The 24,224-nt window shown below is 44.7% G+C and overlaps 1 protein-coding gene across 10 annotated transcripts in view; it reads right to left on the minus strand.

Moving 5' to 3' along the window:
- Nucleotides 1–24,224, minus strand: part of sema4d (sema domain, immunoglobulin domain (Ig), transmembrane domain (TM) and short cytoplasmic domain, (semaphorin) 4D) — a 266,716-nt gene that overhangs the window by 122,631 nt on the left and 119,861 nt on the right. For 8 of the 10 annotated variants that reach the window (XM_072516791.1, XM_072516789.1, XM_072516788.1 and 5 more), the window contains one exon: nucleotides 2,575–2,896. In XM_072516791.1, the coding sequence (XP_072372892.1) occupies nucleotides 2,575–2,680 (106 nt within the window). In that variant the 5' untranslated portion in view covers nucleotides 2,681–2,896. Of the gene's footprint in view, nucleotides 1–2,574; nucleotides 2,897–5,414; nucleotides 5,524–24,224 lie in introns of those variants that run through there. The other 2 variants (XM_072516786.1, XM_072516790.1) reach the window with 2 other exon arrangements.

Below are 24,224 nucleotides of genomic sequence, written 5' to 3' on the forward strand. Positions count from 1 at the left end.
GAACCTAGATTGGGGGCGGATGTTTGAGGGTAAATCAACATCTGACATGTGGGAGGCTTTCAAGTGTCAGTTGAAAGGAATTCAGGACCAGCTTGTTCCTGTGCGGAAGAAGGATAAATACGGCAAATTTCGGGAACCTTGGATAACGAGAGATATTGTAGGCCTCGTCAAAAAGAAAAAGGAGGCATTTGTCAAGGCTAGAAGGCTGGGAACAAACGAAGCCTGTGTCGAATATAAGAAAAGTAGGAAGGAACTTAAGCAAGGAGTCAGGAGGGCTAAAAGGGGTCACGAAAGGTCATTGGCAAATAGGGTTAAGGAAAATCCCAAGGCGTTTTACACGTACATAAAAAGCAAGAGGGTAGCCAGGGAAAGGGTTGGCCCACTGAAGGACAGGCAAGGGAATCTATGTGTGCAGCCAGAGGAAATGGGCGAGGTACTAAATGAATACTTTGCATCAGTATTCACCAAAGAAAAGGAATTGGTGGATCTTGAGTCTGGAGAAGTGTGTGTAGATAGCCTGGGTCACCATTGAGATCCAAAAAGAGGTGTTGGACGTCTTGAAAAATATTACGGTAGATAAGTCCCCAGGGCCTGATGGGATCTACCCCAGAATACTGAAGGAGGCAAGAGAGGAAACTGCTGAGGCCTTGACAGAAATCTTTGGATCCTCACTGTCTTCAGGTGATGTCCCGGAGGACTGGAGAATAACCAATGTTGTTCCTTTGTTTAAGAAGGGTAGCAAGGATAATCCAGGGAACTACAGGCCGGTGAACCTTATGTCAGTGGTAGGGAAATTACTGGAGAGAATTCTTCAAGACAGGATCTACTCCCATTTGGAAGCAAATGGACGTATTAGCGAGAGGCAGCATGGTTTTGTGAAGGGGAGGTCGTGTCTCACTAACTTGATAGAGTTTTTTGAGGAGGTCACAAAGATGATTGATGCAGGTAGGGCAGTGGATGTTGTCTATATGGACTTCAGTAAGGCCTTTGACAAGGTCCCTCATAGCAGACTGGTACAAAAGGTGAAGTCACATGGGATCAGGGATGAGCTGGCAAGATGAATACAGAACTGGCTGGGTCATAGAAGGCAGAGAGTAGCAACGGAAGAGTGTTTTTCTGATTGGACGGCTGTGACTAGTGGTGTTCCGCAGGGATCAGTGCTGGGACCGTTGCTGCTCGTAGTATATATAAATGATTTGGAGGAAAATGTAACTGGTCTGATTAGTAAGTTTGCAGATGACACATAGGTAGTTGGAATTGCGGATAGCGATGAGGACTGTCAGTGGATACAGCAGGATTTAGATCGTTTGGAGACTTGGGCAGAGAGATGGCAGATGGAGTTTAATACGGTCAAATGCGAGGTAATGCATTTTGGTAGGTCTAATGCAGGTAGGGAATATACAGTGAATGGTAGAACCCTCAAGAGCATTGACAGTCAGAGAGATCTAGGTGTACAGGTCCACCGGTCACTGAAAGGGGCAACACAGGTGGAGAAGGTAGCCAAGAAGGCATACGGCATGCTTGCCTTCATTGGCCTGGGCATTGAGTATAAGAATTGGCAAGTATGTTGCAGCTGTATAGAACCTTAGTTAGGCCACACTTGGAGTATAGTGTTCAATTCTGGTCACCGCACTACCAGAAGGATGTGGAGGCTTTAGAGAGGGTGCAGAAGAGATTTACCAGGATGTTGCCTGGTATGGAGGGCATTAGCTATGAGGAGTGGTTGAGTAAACTCGGTTTGTTCTCACTGGAACGACGGAGGTTGAGGGGTGACCTGATAGAGGTCTACAAAGTTATGAGGGGCATAGACAGAGTGGATAGTCAGAGGCTTTTTCCCATGGCAGAGGGATCAATTACTAGGGGGCATTGGTTTAAGGTGCGAGGGGCAAGATTTCGAGGAGATGTATGAGGCAAGTTTTTTTTTTTTTTTACACAGAGGGTAGTGGGTGCCTGGAACTCGCTACCGGAGGTGGTGGAAGCAGGGACGATAGTGACATTTAAGGGGCATCTTGACAAATGCATGAATAGGGTGGGAATAGAGGGATACGGACCTAGGAAGTGTAGAAGATTTTAGTTTAGACGGGCAGCATGGTCGGCACAGGATTGGAGGGCCGAAGGGCCTGTTCCTGTGCTGTACTTTTCTTTGTTCTTTGACCACCTGGTGAATGATTTCACATTTCTAAAATCATTTTTAAAATTACCTTTAAAAGTAGCAACTGCAAGTTACAGAACTGGCAAAGCCCAAGACAGTAGGTTAATATTTAACTAAGTCCATCCACCCCTTCCCACCAAAAGAATACACATCCAATTTTCTTACAGCTAGATTAAGGTAGTATAAAAGTATGAAAATGAAAGGCAACAAGAACAAAGTTCAAATCATATTTTGATATAATACTGTCAAAAAACACACCCAGATGATGTAACAGTTTTCCATTTTAAAATGATTCATGATAGCTCCATAAAAGAATGATTGCAGTTCTACAAAAAACTTTGTAGAAATTATTCCATTGAGTGCTCTGGAACTTGAAACAACATTGCATGGTTATTTGTTAAATCTGAAAATGTAAATCTTACCTCCATATTCCCACACCACTCTCGGAATGGCAGGGCCAGACCATGCAGTCTGAAGTAGATGGAGAACCATGTACAATATTACAGGTGTCATATTCAATCTTATCATGTGGAATTTGTAGATTCTTCAAAAGATGGAAATATCCAGAAACCCAGAATCAAATCAATTATTCAGACATCACAGACATCGAAAAAAAGGACAATCCAAATGGGTGGAAAAAACAGAGTGTGCTACATGAGCTGGTCACGTGAAGAACTGATGATATATTTGATGTTCTGCATACCATCCAAAAGATCTTGTGAAGTGTGGTTCCAAAATGCAGGTCTGTGGGATTTTGGGGGTGGAGATTGAGAGAGAAAGAAAGAAAAGAGTTACCAGCAAGATTTAAGGAAGTATTTCATAGATGCTGAAATTAAAGCATTGATGGTTATTCGTACAATTGCAATTACATGAAACTAATTCAATTAACTTCTTCCTTTTCTCACCAATATTCACCCTTCCTCCCTTGAATGCATTCCCTTCTCGCTGGGGTACCATTCCTCAGCCAACAGTTGCCCTCAGGTATCTTTCTCAAGCGGCCATTATTCAAGTGAGCCTGGACTTCAAGAGTGGTGACTGCAAGGGTGCAACATCACACCATGCCCAATGCAGCTTTCCCAAATGTCTGCCTGAATCACTGGATACTGATCAACATCTGGGGCGAAATTCTCCTACCCGCCCCGCCACATTTCTGCCCCGACCGGCCGGCGGGAGTCTCCGTAACACCGGCCGGTCAATGGGGTTTCCCATTGTAGGGCAGCCCCACGCCGTCGGGAAGCCCCCAGGCGCCGGCAAAACGGAGACTCCCGCCGGCGGAGAATGACGCCCCAGAATCTTGTTTTTCCTTCTCTAAACTAGAAACGCTCAAGGCAATTGTTGCTACACTATAAACACCCTGACTGAGATTAGCTAACTCAGCACATCAGATAAACAAGCTTTGGACGTTTTATTCCCAGGTTAAACTTGCTGGGCTATCACTAAAAGAATTTTATCTTATACAAGTTTCCAATCGACCAAGGAACCTTTTGGCAATGGAAATCAATTTAAGAAGTAATTGTGATGCATGCATTGCTTTTACAATGTACATTTAGCTCCTAAAGTACAATTTTCTTGTTAAGTACAAAACTTGTTGAAACTAGATGAACACCTAAGCTAACCTTTAGCTTACTGGATTCAAAAGTAGTCACTTTAAGGCACAGAGATTTTCTTTCACCTAAATCAGAAATTGGATCCTAATCCGACTATCTGAACCATCAACCAGAAAGTCCCAAGTTCTTTTAAAAAGAGAGAAAAAAACCGGTAGAGCCAATAAAACATAAAATCATGGGATAGGTAATTAGGATTCAGATGTCCTACACTGTTCTGAAATTCCCACAGCTGAATTGTAGTCTTCTAATCACACCAGAAATCTGGTACTTTATACAAATTTTAAAAATTGTAAAAAAACACATGCATTCTTCAGGCATTAATCCTACTACCCCTGAACTTCACATTATCCGTGTTATTCCCTGTAAGAAAAGAACCAAAACTTAAAATGCCAATGGTGGCTCAGGAAGAGCTTCACATTGGACAATAGACAATGCTGCAACCCAAAGCAACAGTCAAATTGCTCCATGCTACTTTGGAAGTAGCTGCAAGTCAATGTTTTAAAACAACTGCATCAAAGGTAGTCTATGGCTGTTTGATATTGTTTTTAAATTTTGTGAAACGTTAACACGTGTACCCAAATACATATTTTTTCTGTTTTTAGTAAGATCGTCTGATAGTGAACACAAAGAACATTTCCACCCGATCCTCTGATCAATTGAAAAGAATTTGTTAAAGAAACGCAGCCTACTGCTGCCACCTTGCCCGTGGCCCACAGCAAATCAGTCGGATGTTAACGCATTACCCAGTTTTGAAAGTAAAATTTTAGTCTGTACAATATACTTTTTAATTTTAAATTTTCCTCAACAAACCCATTTTGCTCTTCAACAAACCCATTTTGCTCTTCAATTTCCATCAAGTTACACAAGTATTACAGATGACACTATTTATTTAAAGCAATAGATGTCTGTTGACTGAGAAAAAAAAACATATCTGCTACAATGGAAAACTTACGAGCCTTTCGCCTCCTTTTAGAACTGAGTGTAACATTCCCTTTTTCTGACTACGCTTGTTTTTTCTCCATTAAATGCATTCTACCACCGTCCTATTATTGCCATGTACAAACTTCACCTTACACCTGTACTTGAAAACACTTTCTAAATTTTGGTTATTTTTTAACAACATAACAGCGGTCGCATCAGTAAAGAACAGGAGGCAACTTTCCAAGCAATATAAATGGAATACGACCGTGAGAAATATTGCTGCAACATTAGAAAGTATTGCAAAATCTGTTTCGTAAACTGAAGAAGTTTAAAGTCATTCAAGAATTATTCCAAGTGCCTAGTATCCAATTGCTTTTTATACTAAACCTATTAGGATTTTGTTATTTGTGTGGTTGTCCACATTACCAGAATATAGTGTCAGAACAATACATATTGAGGCATTCAGACAACAGAGATGCGAACAAATTTACAATCTTGAGACATGATGAGCAAAACAGATTTGTACACTCGTGGAAAATGTTTGGATTGATCAAAAAAATATTACAAGTTAACCACAATAGGAGAGTTAAAGAACTAGTGCAAAGGATGAGCAGACACTTTTTCCTCATGTTCCCATGTATGAACAAATTTACAGTTTCAAGGAGTAACAAACAAATCCAGAAATTAAATTATTAACCTAGCAGTGCTCAGAACAAGGAACAAAGTTATGATACCTAACTCGTACAGCAAGGAGCCAAAATGCATGCCTTCAGTAACTCTTGGAACCAGCTTCTACAAATACTGTCGGCCAGTGGTTTGTTACTCCAAAACTGCACAGGAAATGTCTCTTTTAACAATATTCAGAGTATGTCCTGTAGGTGGCGTGTTAGATGTCGGTGTAAAGACTTAATGAGATAAAACAGAAAAATATCATTATGAGTTAGATTTTTCTTTACGGGGAAGGGGTGAAACTTTTTCAGGTCAATTTTCCAGACTCTAGGATTGTAGCAAAAAGGGTTATATTACTAGTATCACTACTGCAAATACCTCCTAGCTGAAACTGGTTTATGAACATTAGATAACTGCTCTCTTTTTTAAACCCAGTCAGTTAAAGTTCAAGAACACTGTAGCAAAAAACTGGTGAAGGGAACAGGTTGTGAAACTTAAAGAAAGAAAGAAGGGATGTTGCGGTTGTACAAGACCAGACATCTCAAAAAAAAAAAGCAGAAAAAGAAAATTACATTTCAAACTCCAGCTCTGAAAATCCTACATTCAATGCAGTTGACAACCAATATTCCCCAAAATTATACAAAGGCCCAGTTTAAATCTCTACTCCAGTTACACACATAGAAAAGTACTGTGGGATAATTACTTTGAAAGAATAAACATGCTGTCTTCATTAAACAATGTGTAAAGTGACACTGCCACAACCTGTGGGTACACAATGCCGCAAAAGTGAATGCAACAAGATCGGAAGAGCTGTGTGTGGAACTGCATTAGTATTTCATTCCATAAAAAGTGTGGAAAACTTCCATTTAAATGTCCCAAGACAATTTGCAGGAGCATTTTCAAACAAAATTCAACACTGAGCCACATAGAGATATTAGGCCAGATGACCTAAAGTCTGTTCAAAGAAGTAGGTTTTAACAAGCTTTTTAAAGGAAGAGAGAGGAAGAAAGGTGCAGACATTTACAGAGGGAAGCTTAGGGCCTTGACATTGAAGGTAGAGCCATCAATGCTGCTGTGATGAAAATTGGGGGTGGAAAAGATGCCAGAATTGAAAGAACGCATACATTTTGGAGGATCGTGGGAGGACATTACAGAGGTAGGGAGGAAAAGGGGCACAGAGGGATTTAAAAACAACAATGATACATTTAAAATTGGGGCATTGCAGACTGGGAAGGCAATATAAGTCAGCAAGTGCAGGGTTGATGGGTGAACATGACTTGGTGCGAGTCATGAGATGGGCAGCAAGGTTTTAAATGATCTAAAGTTTATTGATAAATGGAAGATGGGAGACCAGCTAGGAGTACATTGAAATAGTCATATTTAGACAAGTCATGGATTAACAGCTGATCTAAAGTGGGGCACCACGGTAGCACAGTGGATAGCAGTGGCTTCACAGCGCCAAGGTCCCAGGTTTGATTCCTGGCTGAGTCACTGCCTGTGCGGAGTCTGCACGTTCTCCCTGTGTCTGCGTGGTTTCCTCCGGGTGCACTGGTTTCCTCCCACAAGTCCCGAAAGACGTGCTGGTAGGTAATTTGCACATTCTGAATTCTCTGTGTCCCCGAACAGGCGCCGGAATGTGGCGACTAGGCGCTTCATTGCAATGTAAGCCTACTTGTGACAATAAAGATTATTATTATTAAGTCAGGTGCTGTTCCAGGGGTGAAAGTAGACAATATTAGTGAGAAAGCAGATACGTGGTCAGATCTTGGAGTGAAATTCAACACCAATCTGATTCAGCCTCAGACTGTTGCCAGGAACAGAGGTGGGGTCACTGGTTCGGGATTGGAGAGAATAGTTTAATCCGTTGCAATATTTAGCTGGAGAAAATTTCTGCTCATTCGGTGTTGGAAATCAACAAGCAGCTTGACGAATCTGTCATGTTAAGCACACTGAGATAACACGGGCTGCAACTGGATGCAGCTATAACTCAAGTAGAGTCCAGACCTTGAAGTTAGTTCAATTTGATTTGTTGAACCAGTCGCACAGTTAGCACAGTTCTCCGAGAGTTCGACTCTCTGCTAACCCAAGTGTGATTTCTCTATCTGACTGAACCAGACTAGCTCTTAGCCACGTGCTGTATGCATTACGTGGTATGTACACTGGACTCACTCTGTAAATGTCCCTAGTAGAAAAAGGCAGAGTGTGAGTGCCTTGTGCCTTTTATAGTGGGAAACCACCCCCAAGTGTTCTGCCTGCTGATTGGTTATGTCCTGTTCCCTGTGCTCATTAGCTGCCTGTCTGTATCTCATTAAGTCATGTCTGCATATCAAGACAGAATCAGAGTCTGGAAGGAGTTGAGTGAGGTTGTGATGGGATGAATCTGGAATAATATTGAAACTGGTATGTTTCAGATGAGGGTGTAGAAGGGAAGCACACACGCAAGAAATAGGACAGGGCCAAGGGTAGATCCTTGGGGTACACTGGTGGTGTGTGGCAGCAGGAAAAGGAACCATTGCAAGTGATCCCCCCGGCTATATGGCGCGATAGATAAGAATGGAACCAAGCGAGGGCAGCAGGATACAGAGAGATGTCAGAGGAGGATACTGCTGTGGTCATCCATGCCAAAGGCTTCAGGCAGGTTAAGAAGAGTAAGAAGGGAGAGGATACCTGGGTCGCAGTCACATTGGGTGCCGTTTGGGACTTTGGTAATGGGCTTTTCAGTACTTTGGCAAGCAGAAACCTGATTGCAGATATCCAAATATTAGAGTGGCAAGAAAGATGGGTGGCTTTGGAAGACAGCAACGGGTACAAGGAAAGGAAAGTCAAGATCAGAATTTACAAGAGAGGTCAAGGATACTTTTTTTTTGAGGAAAGGGGTATTGACAACAGTTTTGAAGGGGAAAGGGGTTGAACCTGAAGAAAGGCAATTTTTAATAATATCCAGCTGACGTAAGGGCCAAGATGGTAAGCTAGGTGACCACAGTTTAGTGAGAATAGGGTTAAGATAGCAAGAAGTAGCTCTCGTGAACAAGATGAAATTGAAGAGGGAATGTTAAGAGGTAGGAGAGAAAGAGAAATAGGTGTGTTCACGGCTACAGCAAGGGAAGCTTAGGCAAAGTTTTGCTTAATGGGCTAGGGAAAGGAGAAACTCAGAACTACAGCTGAACAGATGGTCTCAATATTAGCAGCAAAAAGTACATGCTAAAATCACAACTTGCAAAGTTCTTAGAAAATAGCGATGTCTGGATCTTCTAAACAGCAGAAGATGATTCAGAAACATCAATGACGAGCGCTTTCCTGAACTACATAATTAAATGGTTAAGGACAGTCTCCCACCCTGAAAGCAAAATATTGTTCCGCTCCAATCCCAGATCTGGCATTCTCAGAGCTATATTCCCATCTTTCCCACTGCTCTGTTCAAGGCCTAACCACTGCATGGAAACCACAATGTTCAAAGTCACAAGCAAAATTTGATGGAACTGTGACCTATGTTCTGTATTTCATCAGCCTCTTTGATGTCTTCAATGCTGTTGACCAATTGATCAAGTTCCAGTGTTTCTTGGTTACACTACTGTCTCCTAGTTCCATTTACATCTTTCCAACTTTAGATATTACATTGCCCAGAGAATTTTTTCCACCTTTGTCTAAAGAGGCACCACAGATGTACCCTATTAGCCATGGGCTGTCACCCTCTTCTTCATTTTCATGCCATGAACTGAAGAGTAGGAGACAATTTGCAAAAGCTGGATTGGAAAGCTTCAAATGAGAAGTGATAGGAGAAACAGGAGCATGTTTGGAAGGCACAGCGCTTTGTTGCAAAGGATAAGTTCTTACCAACACACAAGGACAGTTAACCATTCCCCTAAAGTTTCTGTGGCTACCCCATGGTCCAATGAGATACCAAAATGCGCACTTTTTTATTTCCAAATTCTTCCACAGCCTTATGCCACCTCACCTTAATAATATTCTCTAGGTTTATTTACCACTGGATTACTCCGTGTCCCCTATTCCATCACTGATGGCCACTCGTTTAACCCCTACCTCCTGTTCACTAACACTTCTTACCCATCTCCCTCTGTGGTGCCTGTTTCCACGAGACTTTCAAAAACCTCCTTACAACTCTAATATTTGACAACACCTCTATTTAATAATCCTTATTTTATTGTCGTTGCAACAATCCGTGGTTTCAACAAAGTGAGACTGTAGGGATGATAATATGTACGATTGTATTTGGAGCTTAAAAGGAACAAGAAATAAAGTTGAGAGAAGCAGCAGCAACAAAATAGATAAAGAATAATAACAAATGAAACTAAGTGAGACTAAAGATTAGAGACAAGGGTGGGGGTCAACTACCAAATGATCGATCGTTCATCTTTTCTTCAGTATAGAGATCTTGGGAGAAATGACCCAGTATTTAAATCTGGTTAGAATTGATAGGATAATCAGAAGTTATTGAGAGGAAGTGTTTAAAATAAATGAGCAAGTTTCCTAGAGAAAGGTTTTGCAATAGAAGAAATCTCTCTTGATCTATTAGGGCAGCACAGTGGCACAGTGGTTAGCACAGTTGCTTCACAGCTCCAGAGTCCCAGATACAATTCCCTGCTTGGGTCACTGGCTGTGCAGATGTTCTCCCCGTGTCTGCATGGGGTTCCTCCGGGTGCTCCGGCCACAGTCCATGTGCAGGTTAGGTGGATTGGCCATGGAAAATTGCCCTTAGTGTCCAAAAAAGGTTAGGTGGGGTTCTTCGGTTACAGGGAAAGGGTGGGGTGCACTTTCCAGGGTCCGGCGCAGACTCAATGGGCCGAATGGCCTCCTTCTGCACTGTAAATTCTATGATTCGAGATCAAAAGCGATCATGAGGCTTTCCTTGGTGGGCATATATATTCACCAGCACCACGGGTGCCCCCTCCAACCTCTTGTTGACCGTCACGGATCCGCCACAAAACTACCAGCCGAAAATGCCACTCTCTTACTCACCAGCATCGTTTACCCCCCCCGCCCTTGTTGTTATTTGTAGCCTTGAATGAAACACTGCTCCACTCACTCCTTTCTCAACCTCGTTTGATCTGCACCTTTTAAATGAGTCTCATACATGAACGCCACGTCTGCCTTCAAGCTCTAAGTGTGCAAAGACGTGGGACCTCTTGATCGGCCCATTCAGTCTCCTAATGTTCCAGGTGATCAGCCTGGTTGGAGGGCCCCAGGCAACATCCTCCACCCCCACCCCCACCCCAATCAGCCATATCCAGGCCCAAGTCCTACCCACCTCCCGGGTCTCCTCAACATGACGGCTGCCATTCCCCACCCCACCAACCAACTGCGCTACCCCAGCTCCTTCCACGTCAGCAACCCGTTCCCCTACTCTTCCCCCAATCCAAACAACACACCATCCCAACCCCACCAACCGCCCCTCCCAAGTCACAAACAAAGAAAACCATCCCCACCCAAACACCCCACCTCCCCTCCCTCTGTCTCTCCACCACTCCCCATCTCCTCCCACCCCCCTCCCCCCACACTTCACTTCCGTTAACTAGCCCATCAGCTAGGAGGGTGACCTCCACCTGAGGCAACCGCCTCTTCCCTCCCAAGACCCCCCTCTCACCAGCTTCTCGAACATTTGAGCCACAAATGTTATGGCCTGTGTCCCCTCGATCCCTTCAGGCAGTCCCACAATCCTGAGATTCTGCCTCCTCAAACGATTCTCCAAGTTGGCCACCTTCTCCCGTAACATCTTTTGGCCCTCTGCCATCATCATCATTTTAGCTTCCAATGAGACTAAATGGTCCTTGTGGTCAGCCACCGACGACTCCACCTTCTGGAGCGATGCATGCCATGCCTCCAGCCTCTGCTCCACCCGCTCTACGACAAACCGAATCGGCTCTGCCACCTTAGCCAAGTCTTTTGAGGCCTCCTTCCTCTGCTGCTGGAATTTGGCTTTTAAGAACACCAATGGCTGCTCCGAAGACCACTGCGCGGGCAACAACGCCACAGAGCTCTCCGCCATCTTCCCCTCTTTCACACCTCAAGAGTCCTCCTGAACTGACTGTTATTCTTTATTAGTTGCACTCCTCGTTTTGTAGGACTTAGAGAGGCTCATTACTTCTCACTGTTCTTTCATTTTCCACCTGCTTAACACCCTTCAAAACGGGCAAAAGGGACTAAAAAATCCAACCTCGGGCAGGAGCCCCTTAATGTGTGAGCACTCACTCCATGGTCACCTCCAGGAGTCAAATTTCATAATCTTTTACTACAGGTAGCCTTTACAGCATGTTCCTTTTCACATGTTCATCATTCATATTTAACTACTGTTAGGCTTCACCTCACTATTTAAAATCCCATTACCTGGTGACAAAATAGAAATACTATGATGCTTAGCAGATCAGTCAGCATCGATTAAGGGGAAAAGGCAGTGTGACATTTGAAATGTTTACCTGTCTTTTCTTTATACAGGTCATAGATGTGGAAACAGGTTCAACTTGTCTTTGGTGTTTACACGTTTCTCAAACAAATAGTTCATCATATTTAACCACCCTATTGCCTTGAAAGCATTTTCCTTCATCTCCCTATCAATCTTGAGAGTTGCTGCCTCACAACACAATGCCTAGAAGTAAATATCATATAATCTTCGTTATCTGTGCAAAGATTTTGCCTCCTAAATCTCTTGCATTTAACTTTACATCATTGCGACTACTTAATTACTAGAAATGGTATGCACCTATCCTTTCACAATTTTAAATTGTTCTATCACATTGCCCTGTTACCTGCGTTATAACAAAATAAATCCGATTTTAAAGTTGTTTAACTGTTGAAAGAATTCGGTGAGCTTTGTCAAACAATCATTACTTTTTGAAATCACTGCTGGCTTCTTCTAGCTTTTTTTCAGTAGTCAGAAATGTGGTAATTTCACCCTTAGTTATCTACAGCTCGGACTCGAATTGTTGGATTTTGAATTCGAGCAGTGGGTTTTGTGGCAATTCCCACACTGACCTGTCTATTTCCAGCATTTTGGTTTCAGATTTCTAATATTTGCAGAGGAGAGTTTCTCTTTGATACTACGGACAAATAATACAATTAAAGTATGCAGTAAGGGATGTAACTAGACTCTCTTAGATCAGTGTGAATGCTGAGTGACATAAAAGCTCGTTATGCTTGGTGTAATCGCAGTGGAAGCTCTTCTGCAGGGTGATAATATCCCCTTCATTGTGGCATCATAATCCGGAGCCAAGTACAATCTTCCTTCGACTCGGGTGCTGCCAGAGGACTGGAGAATCTCCGATGTTACATCCTTGTTCAAAAAATGGTGCAAAGACAAGTCCCACAACTACGGGTCAGTCAGTTTAATGTTGGTAGTGGGAAGCTTCCAGAAGTTATAACTTGGAAGCGGTGGCACAGTGGTATTGTCCCTGAACTAGTAATCCAAAGACCCAGGGTAATGTTCTTAATCGGGTTCAAATCCCGCCAAGGTAGATGGTGAAATTTGAATTCAATAAAAATATGGAATTAAAAGTCTGATGATGACCATGAAACCATTGTCGATAGTTGTAAAAACCCACCTGGTTCACTAATGTCCTTTAGGGAAGGAAATCAGCCATCCTTACCTGGTCTGGCGTACATGTGACACCAGACTAACAGCAATGCGGTTCACTCTTAAAATGCCTTTGAGATGACCTAGCAAGCCACTCTGTTCAAGGGCAATTAAGGATGGGCAATAAATGCTGCCCCAGCCAGCGATGCTCACATCCCATGAATGAATTTTTTTTTAAATTAAGTTACTTGGGCAACTGGGACGATGTGGATTTTGTGACGGTGTTTGTGAAAGTTCCGAACCTGGATACACACATGTATGAACATGGCGGAAAGGCCAGCAGGATGCTCGCGGATCAGTTGAGGCAGCAGGTGGCGGCAAGGGGGATTGGTCGGATGAAGGATTTGGGGGGGTAAGGTGGTCACGGAGTCGCGGTAGTGGACTTTTGAGGCCTTTTACCATAGGCTGTAGTTTGGAGCCATTGGGGTGGTGGTGGTTGGGGGGGCGGTTGATGAGGGCACGAGCTGGTTTCTGGACGGACTGGAGTTCCCTGTGGTCGAGGAAGTGAAGGTGGGTGCCCCGATCGGACTGAGAGGACTGTGTGCCGGGGGAGATAGGGGAGGACCAAATGGGGTTCATGAAAGAGCGGCAGCTGTCAGCGAATATTAGAAGGCTCTTGAGTCGGTTTATGATGCCCCTCATGGGGCAGGAAATGGAGGTGATAGTGTCTATGGATGCGGAGAAAGCATTTGACCGGGTTGAGGGAGGGTATTTGTTTGAGGTGTTGGGCGGTTTGGGTTTGGGCAGGGGTTGGTGGATTGGGTTGGGTTGCTGTATAGGGCCCCACGCGAGTGTTTGTACAAACAGTGTGATCTTGGGGTATTTTGGCCTGCATCGGGGAACGAGACAGGGGTGTCTGCTATCTCTGTTGTTTTTAGCTTTGGCAATTGAGCCTCTGGTGATGGTGCTTAGGAGTCTCTGGAGGTGGGTAGGGAATGCAGCACTCGGTCTCCCGGTTTGCAGATTACCTTTTTCTTTATATTGTAATATTCTTGTCGGATGGCCTTAGTAATATCACAAGAACATTTGCAGCAAAAGCTATAAACGATTTATTAACAGTAACTGTGGGTAAACTATATACAAAAGAACAGATGAATAACAGTAAGATCAAGCACAAGCAACATCTCTCCAGCTTCCTCCAGCCAGACTGAGGGGCCACCTGACTCTAATATTCACTTATATACTAATGAGACTCCGAGTAGTCAGTTGGTGAATTACAACACAACCATGATATCACTACATATATTACGAACCCAGTGGAGAGCATCGATAGGGTCATGGTGATATTGGCTCTTTTTCGGGGTACAAACTCAACACGGGAAAGAGAGAGATGTTCCCGGCGAAATGCGCGGGTGAGGGGAGAGGATTTGGAGAAGTTGCCGTTTTGGCTGGTCAGGGCAAGTTTCAAATACTTGGGGATACGAGTGCTGCATAGTTGGGCCCTATTGCACAAGCTGAACTTGACGAATCTGGTGGAGGAGGTGAAAGAGGATTTTAAGAGGTGGGATGTTTTGCTGCTGTCGTTCTCGCCGGCCAGGTATTCCACAAGCCCAGTGGTGGTATCAGTGCTAAGGGTGTGGGGTCATTTTAAGATGGATGGGGCGTCACTGCGGGCACCGGTCTGTGGCAATCACAGGTTTGCTCCGACAGTCCTAGATTCCACATATCGGATATGGGAGGACGAGGATTGAGTGCTTTAGGGACCAGTTTGTGGTGGGGATGTTTGCAGAGTTGGGAGCGAACATTGGAGGAGTTGCAACTTCTGAGGGGGAATGGGTTTCGATATCTGCAAGTTAGACACTTTGTTAGGAAGGAGTTGTTTATGTTTCCGAAGTTACCGCCCCCGGCGCTGCAGGATTAACCTCAGACGCGATTGGGGGGGGGGAGGGGGGAAAGAGAGGAGAGGGGGGGCTTCTGGTGATGGGGATATGCTTAGTAGTCGCACATCAGGTGGCTTACCTCCATACAACAGAAAATAGTCACTTTTGGCCGAATTTAGCCTGACAAATCGTACTTAAACATCGCCCCACCCTCAACAATGGTACGAACAACAAAATGCCAGGAAACAACAGTTAAGGGGCCGCAGGGACACCAGAAACTGCGGCAAAGGACAGGAGCGGGAGCAAGCGGGTCGGCAGACCCACGAGGCGAGGGGTCCCCAGCCTTGCCCGAGACAGGGACACTAGCGACCCAGAAAACAAGCCTCCCCCCCCCCCCCCCCCCCCCCCCCCCCGGCCATGGATGGAGGATGTTCCCAACCAAGGAACTAAACGCAATGAAGGATCGCATTAAGGCAGAGGTAAAGTCGACAGTCAAGGTGGTTGTGGTGCTAGCCGCAATGCAGATGCCACTTGACGGCATGGGGAGGAAACTGGAAGGGGGAACACAGTCCGAGAGCTGGAAAAGGCATCGACAGATCAGGGAGATGGGAAGCCGAGATCAAGAGGTTGGTGGTGACCCAGGTGAGCCCGAAAGTGAAGGTCGAGGACCAGGAAAATCAGTCGAGGAGGTAGAACATTCGTATAATGGGCCTGCCAGAGGGGATCAAAGGCAGGGACCCAACTGACTACATGGCCCAAATGCTGGGCAACCTGGTTGGGAGGGACAGCTTCCCCAAACCGCCAAGGATCAATCAACCGGGCTCACAGGTCACTCCAACCAAAGCCCAGGGCCGGGGAGCAGCCGAGGGTGATAATAGCCAAGTTACACAAGTGTCAGGATCCTTCGCTGGGCTCGACAGATAAAGGCGTGCAACTGGGAAGGACAATAAGAGTGTACCAGAACATTGGGGTGGACCTGGCAAAGCACAGAGCCAAATTTAACCACGCAAAGGCGGCCCTGTACAACACAAGATCAGATTTGGGATGTAATTCCCAGCCATGCTCTGAATAACTTACAAGGGCAAAGAAGATTATTTCATTGCCCCGGCAGAGGCGGACGAGTTCATCCATAAGAACAGTTTGGACAGGCAACAAGAGAGGCAGCAGTGAGGAAGACACAGAGGTGAAGGGTGGGGGAAAAATGGACAAATTTGTGCGGGCCTGCATCGCCTCGCTATGAACAAGGGAACTAGCTCATAGGAAGGAGGGGGCAAGGGCTGCATGGCGCAGGAAGGGAGGAGACAGTCGGGACCTTAACAGAGCAGGCATAGGAGGGATTCAGATCGGGTTGGGGGGGGGGGGCCTCTGGACTGGTTTCAGCAGATCAATATCGGAAACGTGGAACAGAATGGCACCATAAGCAGCCACATTGGAGGGTCCCTGTACAAAGAGAAACTCCGGAATGCAGGGGCTCACCCACAGCGTGTACACACAGTTGGCGGCCATGTTGGGTGGACTCTAGTCAAACGGAAATCCCAGGGTGCAAGGGCCCGGCCTCATGATGAGAACAGTGGCCACGGCCATTTTGGAATGCCCCTGAACAAAGGGAAACCCCAAAGTGCAGGCTCGCCTCCACAAGGTAAGTAGGAAAGGGGTGGGGGGGGAACAAAACCCCCCCATCAGGATAGTCACCTGGAACATCAATGGACTTAATGGCCCAGTGAAAAGATCTTGGCCTCTGACCACCTGAAAAGTATGGAAGTTGGCATATTCTTCCTCCAAGAGATGCACCAGAGGGAGAAGGACCGACTACGGGTAAGGTAGGGCTGGGTAGAACAGACCTACCATTCCTGTTATGGGACGAGAGCTAGGCGGGGTATTTAGTAAGAGGACGATATTCACCAAGCCGAGGACGGTTATGGACCAAGGAGGACAGTACGTCATGGTCAACGGGTTCCTGGTAAACGTGTACGTGTCCAACTGGGCGACACGGAATTTATGAGGATCACGGCGGAAATCCCCGACTAGACATGCACTGACTGATCACGGCAGGATGGGGGGGGGTTGTGGGGGGAGACTTCTTCAACTGTGTACAGGACCCACTGACGGACAGGTCAAACCCCAGAATGGGGAAAACAACAGACATGGCTAAGGAACTGGGAACGTTCATGGAGCAGATGGGAGCAGTGGACCCACTGCGGTACATGCTCCCAAGTGAGATGGCATTCCCATTTTTCTCGCCAGTACGCATGGTCTACACCCGTATCGACTTCTTTGTAGTGGGAAAATCGGTGCTTCCAGTGATAGTAAGAGAGGAATAAATACTCCGCGATTGCAATCTCGGATCACGCTCCACATTACATGGATGTGATGTTGGAGACGAGCCTTGCCCAACGCCACACATGGAGGTTGGACACCACCCTATTGGTTGGCAAGGTCTTCTGCCAGAAAATATCACAGGCCAAAGGCAGGAACGTCACTAACAACCGGAACGAAGAAGTCTCACCTTTCACGTTCTGGAAGGCACTGACGGCTGTGATTAGGGGAGAAATAATCACCTCTAAGGCTCGCAGAGACAGGGGAGAGAGGGTGGCTAGGCAGCAACATCTACTCAACCCTGGAGGTCGACAGGTGGTACTCCCAGGCCCCGACCGTAGAGTTTCTGGCGGAGAGGAAGAAGCGACAAATGGACTTCGGGACCCACACCAGCCAAACTTCATGACACATCATTTTTGATTACCTTTAATGCAACAGGTGAGCCTGCTTGGCCCTCATGATCTCACTTGCTTTGTCATTCAATGTTACATTTCTGCGAAGGACTACTGCTGACAATTTAAGTTCTCACTGCATCCGTTGAAGAAAATCAAAAGGTTTGTCCTCAAACTCGCGTTTTGAAGTTTTGAGTGTTTTAAACTTTCATTTGCCAGTACCTCCCTGCATATAACACACTTGGGCTTCGTATCCTGATTTGCATTGGCACAATTATTATAGCCATACCTTAAAAAATCTTTATACTGCTTTGTTCCTGATTTCAGCTTCTTTTTAATGGCCTGTTCAGCCGAGGCTCTGGATCTCACACCAGCACTGTTTTGTCCTGCTGTGGATTCTCCTGAGCTGCTATCTCCAGTAGACTTGGTTGTGAAATCCTGGCCTGTTTGTGGCTCTGGCCCTCGCTTCCTCATTACAAAATGATCCATTTTAAATTCTTCAGTCCTGTTGTTTGGAGGAATCTCTCTTCAGCCCAGGGCACATTGTGTCAGTGTACGGGAGCACGTGACCTGCTCTCTGCCGCCGCTCCAGGTTGGAAGGCTCCATCGATTTTTTTTTAAAACTGCTCCAGGATCAGCAAGCTGATGTCAGGAGGAGGCAGTCTGCCTTGCTTGACTCCGGGCCTGCGCGCCACTGAGGGGGCACGCATGCGTGGGACAGCCAGCATTCTGAAAGCCGGTCGCTGCCGCCATTTTTAAAAGCCGGTCGCAGCCGTTGGCCACTACTTCCCGCGATCGGGAACGCCGCAACGCATGGCCCCATGACATTCTCAACACTTGCCTGTGACTCATGGGTTTGAAAATGACAGAATTAGATAATAGTTACCCGTTGTTTTTGCTGCATATTTGTTACAGTTTTTGTTCTAAATAAAAAAGCATTTGTGTACATTTCATTCTAGCTTTTGTTATAAATATAAAGCAATTGTGTTTAAATTTACAACCCTGGTGACTGTAATTATTGGCAGCCAAGGGCCAAAGACTTCACGTATTTTTATAAGAATTATCGGCTAAATCAATTGTGTTGAAACTCCGGATAAAGTGAAGCTGGAATTGACCATGCCCTAGCCCAGGGTGTCGTCACATCCACCCTTCCACATAACCCACCTTGCCCACTTACCACACCCACCCTGCCACCCTACCTACCCATTCACTAACATTCAAACTGGACCTATAAACTTCCAATAGGCTGCTCGTAAGAGGAAATGCTTCCTGCTTTTCCCCCAACTCTGTTCTGCTGCGTCAGAACTCTTGGGACGGACGCTGCTCTCTGCATTTTTGGTAAATACGAGTTCAGACGATCAGAAAGGAAAAAGAGAACAACATCAAGGAGAAACATTTGAGCAGGGTGGAAATCAGGCAACAACAGCCACTCCTTGGAAGATTCAGGCCATTAAGTTTAATAGGAGACCTCAATACTATACCCAGCTATCCTTCACTGTGAAACAAAACATTCATTATGCATGTTGCACATTTGCACATTGCAGTGGCCAAGTGTTTAATCCAGCATGCAACACAATTTACTCTACACTTCTTCAACAAGGCATCCATTAAACCCAGCAGCACCATCTGTATACTAATTACTACACTCCACACCAGTCCCTTTGACTTGTGTGTGCTCCAATAATGTTACTGCTATGTTCAAATTGTCTTGACATCATACATTGTTCCCATATGGCATCTCCGCTACCTTTCAGAACCAATTATATCAGACATAAAGCAGTTGTACAGTGAGATCGAGAATATCTTCAAAATAGTCTAACAATGCAATGAAGAATAAAAACAAAATTTTAGCTGAAAATCATTACAAATCAATCCAAACATAAAATATTACATTGCACTAAGCAAAATTTACCACATTGATATCAAAAGAGTCATTGTATTTATTATTTGGGGACGAGATCCTCTCCAGAATAGGCAGTGGACTATCTCCTGGCTAATTATCAAGACGGAAATTCCAAATTTGCCAAAATGTATGAATTTGTAATCTTAAAGCCAGGAAGAATGATATATACATTGTTGCAAAAATATGGTTCAGAATGTTTTGGAATATGACTTAGTTTCAGGAAAATAATTTTTAGGTTGGAGGTTAATCTGTGAAATGCAAGATAAATAGTAGTAACGCTGATGTAAATGCAATTTAAACAAGCCTGGGTTTGCTACATTTAAAAAAATAACCGGTCTTTATCTTACAAGGTGAGAGCTAATGGGGAAAACGTATTAAACAATGGGTGACCCATTTCTTGTCCCCTTTGTGGACCCAGAGCTTGGAGAAATAGTTGTAACATTTAATTACCAATATAAATTATTCATATGAGTTACATAATCAAAGAGTAACACTGAAGGTAAAATAATTCATTTGCATTTCTGTTTGAACCATCCAAAAGCATGCCGCATTGCCAAGAGCCTTGGTTAGAAGGCTATTTTGTTTAATTTATCTGTGTGCGCTTGCTGACAGAAGCATGTTTCTGCTTGGGGCCAGCAGCAATTACAGATTTGGTCTTGTGTGGGCTGCAACTCAAGAGTTTGGAGAGCCAATAGAAATTAAAATTAGTCATGCCTGCACTTAAACAGCGAAAATACTAACTTCATTCGCAATGTGGAATGTGGGTGGGGCTGATTCTTAGTTTGGATTTTGTGAGGGAAAAGCAGCTGGAAGATTTGCTCCAACTTGCAGCTAGTAGAAGACATCTACAGTGGTCCTCACAAGGTGTTGTGGTAGAAAGCAGACAGCAGAAGTAGCTTTGAAAATAGTGAGAAGGCAGTTGCGTATCTGCCAGAAACCTGATTTCTAAAGGAGCTCACGGGTGAGGGAGAACCAAGTAGAATTGAGTTTTGGCACAAGTCTTTTTAACTATAATGACACGGTAGTGGTGCTTTTATTTTTGCATGCAATAAAGCTTTTGTTTAAGAACTTGAAATCTTGTGGCATAGTGCGGGCAGTTAATTACTGGGCATTTGGACTTCTTTAAAAGTTAATGCTTCTTGACAGGATCACAATAACATATATTTAATGTTCAACAAACAATGGCTCTAGCCAACAGCTTTTATATAAATACAGTTGCAGTAAGATAATTCCATCCTGTTTATTTCTATTTTAACATTTTCTGGCAGGTATGATTGGAGCCCTGATCCACTAAAGACAAAAAAAAAGTGACATTTTCATTCAATTCAGAGAAAAGAACTGATCATCACTTGCCTGATTTCTGTTCCAAGAAAGCACAAAAACCATCAAATGGCGCACCTCAGTTGTTCAACTTTTCTTATTTGCTGTCTTGCCTCCTCTCCACTATGACTTGGAGCCGGAGACACCACTGATCAAAAATAACTTTTAAAGCATCTTGATTCTGATTTTTCACTTTCCTTAACCAAAAGGAAACTGTAACACAATTAAGCCCAAGCAACAATGAAGTAAACATTGTCATTTAACTTCCATTTTCAAACTTTTTAAAAAACTGAAATCGAAACAACATTTTTCACTCTATTATTAGTCACCAATAACTGTCATTATTTATGGGTTCAGGTAGATTTAAGTAGGTCACTAGATTCTAAACCTATTCTGGATGGAGTACAGAAATGCAGACCATACAAGCCCAGAGGGTCACTGCATAGCTTCTGGAGAACAGCTGACTGGATTACCCAGAGATTCACTGGAATTTCACTTTGGCCAGCACACAATCTGAATCACAAGCAAAGATAAAGAACTTCAGAAACCCCAATTTGAATTATATTAGTGCCATTCCAGTGAATTGGTATTTGAGATGGGAAACCAAAGTCCAGGTGGAAAAGTGCCTAAATAATCTACAACCACAAACATACTTAACCGTCTTTTTAGAAATGGCTTATTTATGAGGGTTTCTTGGAACTTAGAAACATAGTATCTGCATACAAGACCATGCTTCTATTTTGGGCTTTGTCAGAGATCGACAAACCACTGCCTGAACAAGCAAAAAGCCTTGTCCACTTGCTCTTTGATGTGCGATGGCAGCTGCTTTGGAGAGGTGACTGTGAATCTCTGAAGTGCTCTCTACAATTTTTTCCACCAGTTCCAATCAATTTATGCTGTACAAATTATGCTGTTGAAAATTTTTCAACTAAAATACCAATGATTCACATTACTAACAGTGTTTTTTGAAAACTGAAGAAAGGCAACATTTACCCAGTGCCTGTAACACAATTTCCCAAGGAGCTTCAGGTACTGCAGGGAACTTGGCTGAAAATAATTAAGATAAAACTTACTATGCATAGCAAGCATCTTAAGTGCAAGTGTAAATTGTTCAACAATTTGCATGGTCTCACTGATAAAGCTGGTAGGACACTGGTCTTTACATTGCTAACTTCTTCTGCGGCTGGTTAAGCTTTTTTCAGAAAGGAACATAACTATCTAGCTTCAGCTGTTAAACCAAGTGACAGACAGGCTTTCCACAAGCTCTTGTCCCCTGGCTCCTGCAAAAGACTCGTCAGATACGACATAGGATTTAGAGAGAGTCAAACATTTCCAGTTCATTATTTTTGCATTCAGATTTTAGTTATTTTATGAGCGTTCCAGCTTTATTTCTTTAAAGCAGTGAAACGTTGATGGGCGGGAGGGGTTTTTTTTGCCAGAAAGAATTTACAGCAACACAAAAGACATTTGAAGGTCTGTTCACTTGGTAACTTTTACTGGTTGCTTCATTCAAGCATTTGATCTGAGCTAACACTGGTAGTGAATGGCAGCAACCCATTCAAACACAGAATATGTCAGCCAGGTTCAATGCTGTCCTTAATAATATTCACATATACGCACTTTTCAAAGGGGACAATCACGTTTGGAAATCCCACCTAATTTTTTTCCAACTCGAACCAGAATGCGATAGCCAACTGAGGTGCCCTGAAGGGATGGCAGAAACTGCAAATAGTGTCAAGTTGAATATGGTAAGCATTAGGCCAAGTACCAAAGCATTATTCCTGATGCAGTCAGTGTTGTTTCCAAAAGTACTCAATTTAAAATGGGCGTCATTATTCCAATACAGAGATTGGCTGCATGTGATCTCTTTATCGATCTTTGGATATCCACAAACTCAGGTACAATGGCCACTTACTTACCCCCACTGTCAGGAGAGGCAGGGAACCATGTCATGTGTCATGATATTCAAACACACATATCATGATAGACACACCAACAGACAAATCAGAACATACAACACATCACAGACAAAGACAGGGACAGTATAAAAGGACAAACACGACACCTAGTGGGCAGTAGATCTGGGGACAAGGACAACGACAAGACCTGTTTTAACATCACAGACAGGGAGTCCCCACGTGCAGAGTATCAAGACAAAACTGTAGATAGTAAGTTTGAATAAAACAGCGTTGTACCAAATACAACTGTGTTGGCTCATCTGTGTGTCAGAACGCCCAACACCACATGGTACAGGAGTGGATCGATACCTGCCGACTAACCTGCCATTCTGGACATGGACCTCACCAATAAACCGCAGCCGTTGCAAGTCGCGGGGAACCTTGGTACCAATTGGAAGCTCTTCAAGCAGTGATTCGACCTGTACATCCGAGCCAACGAGAAACAGAGTGCCTCGGACGAAACAAAGATTGCAATGCTCCTCTCCTACGCAGGTCAGCACGCCATCGATGTCTTCAACTCACTGGTGTTCGAAGAAGGCGAAAACCAATCCAAGTATGACACAGTCATCCTCAAGCTAGACCAGCACTTTAATGTTGAAGTGAATGAAAGTTTTGAAAGATATCTCTTTCAGCAACGCCTGCAAGGTAAGGAGCTTTTTCAACCCTTTTTGACGCACCTCCGAATTCTAGCGCAGTCGTGCGGTTACGGCAACACCTCAGAGTCCATGATCAGGGACCAGATTGTTTTTGGCGTTGCCTCCAGTGGCCTACGCCAGCAGCTTCTTAAAATCAAAAGCCTCACCTTAGCGTCTGCAGTGGAAGCCTGTGTCCTCCACGAGAATGCAACCAGCCGTTTTGCCCAGGCGTCCGAATTGGCACGGAGGGGGTCCCCAGCCGTCGAATCGGCAAGCCAGGCCGCCCACGACGCCGAACGCATCCAGGCCATCGATTATCTCCCGACCCGCGGCCCCAACGAGAGCGGCCGCTTCCCGTGCTTTTCGCGGTCTCCCACGCTTGTGCGCGCCAAAACCAACGGCACCATCGAGGGACGCACCGCGCAGGCGCGCCCAATGCAAGATCGCACTGCGCATGCGCAGTGGCGCAACGAACGCCGTGACGTCATGACGTGCAGCAACTGTGGAGCTGTACACTTAAAAGGGCAATGTCCTGCTAAAAACCGACAGTGCCTCCGATGTGGCAAGATGGGCCACTATGCTGCCTACTGTCGTGTGGCTCAACCCATGGATCCTACACATCTCCGACAACCTCGCAGACACGTCAGGACCGTCCAGCCCACGCATCAAGACTTCCAGCTAAATGATGCAGATGACCAGGATGCCTTCCGGGTTTCCGTCATCGATGTAAACAGGGTCAACGCCATCAATCCGGCCGATGAGTGGAGTGCCACCCTAATGGTCAACCGATCGCACGTCACCTTCCGTCTGGACACCGGCGCATCCGCCAACCTGATTGCATATTCTGAATTCCAGGCCATGAAGGTCAAACCACCCATCACGCCATCCTGGCTCAAGATGGTTGATTATAACGGGAACGTCATCCCGTCCATGGGTTCTTGCCAGC

This window comes from Scyliorhinus torazame, chromosome 9, assembly GCF_047496885.1.
Source record: "Scyliorhinus torazame isolate Kashiwa2021f chromosome 9, sScyTor2.1, whole genome shotgun sequence".
Taxonomy (NCBI): Eukaryota; Metazoa; Chordata; class Chondrichthyes; order Carcharhiniformes; family Scyliorhinidae; genus Scyliorhinus; species Scyliorhinus torazame.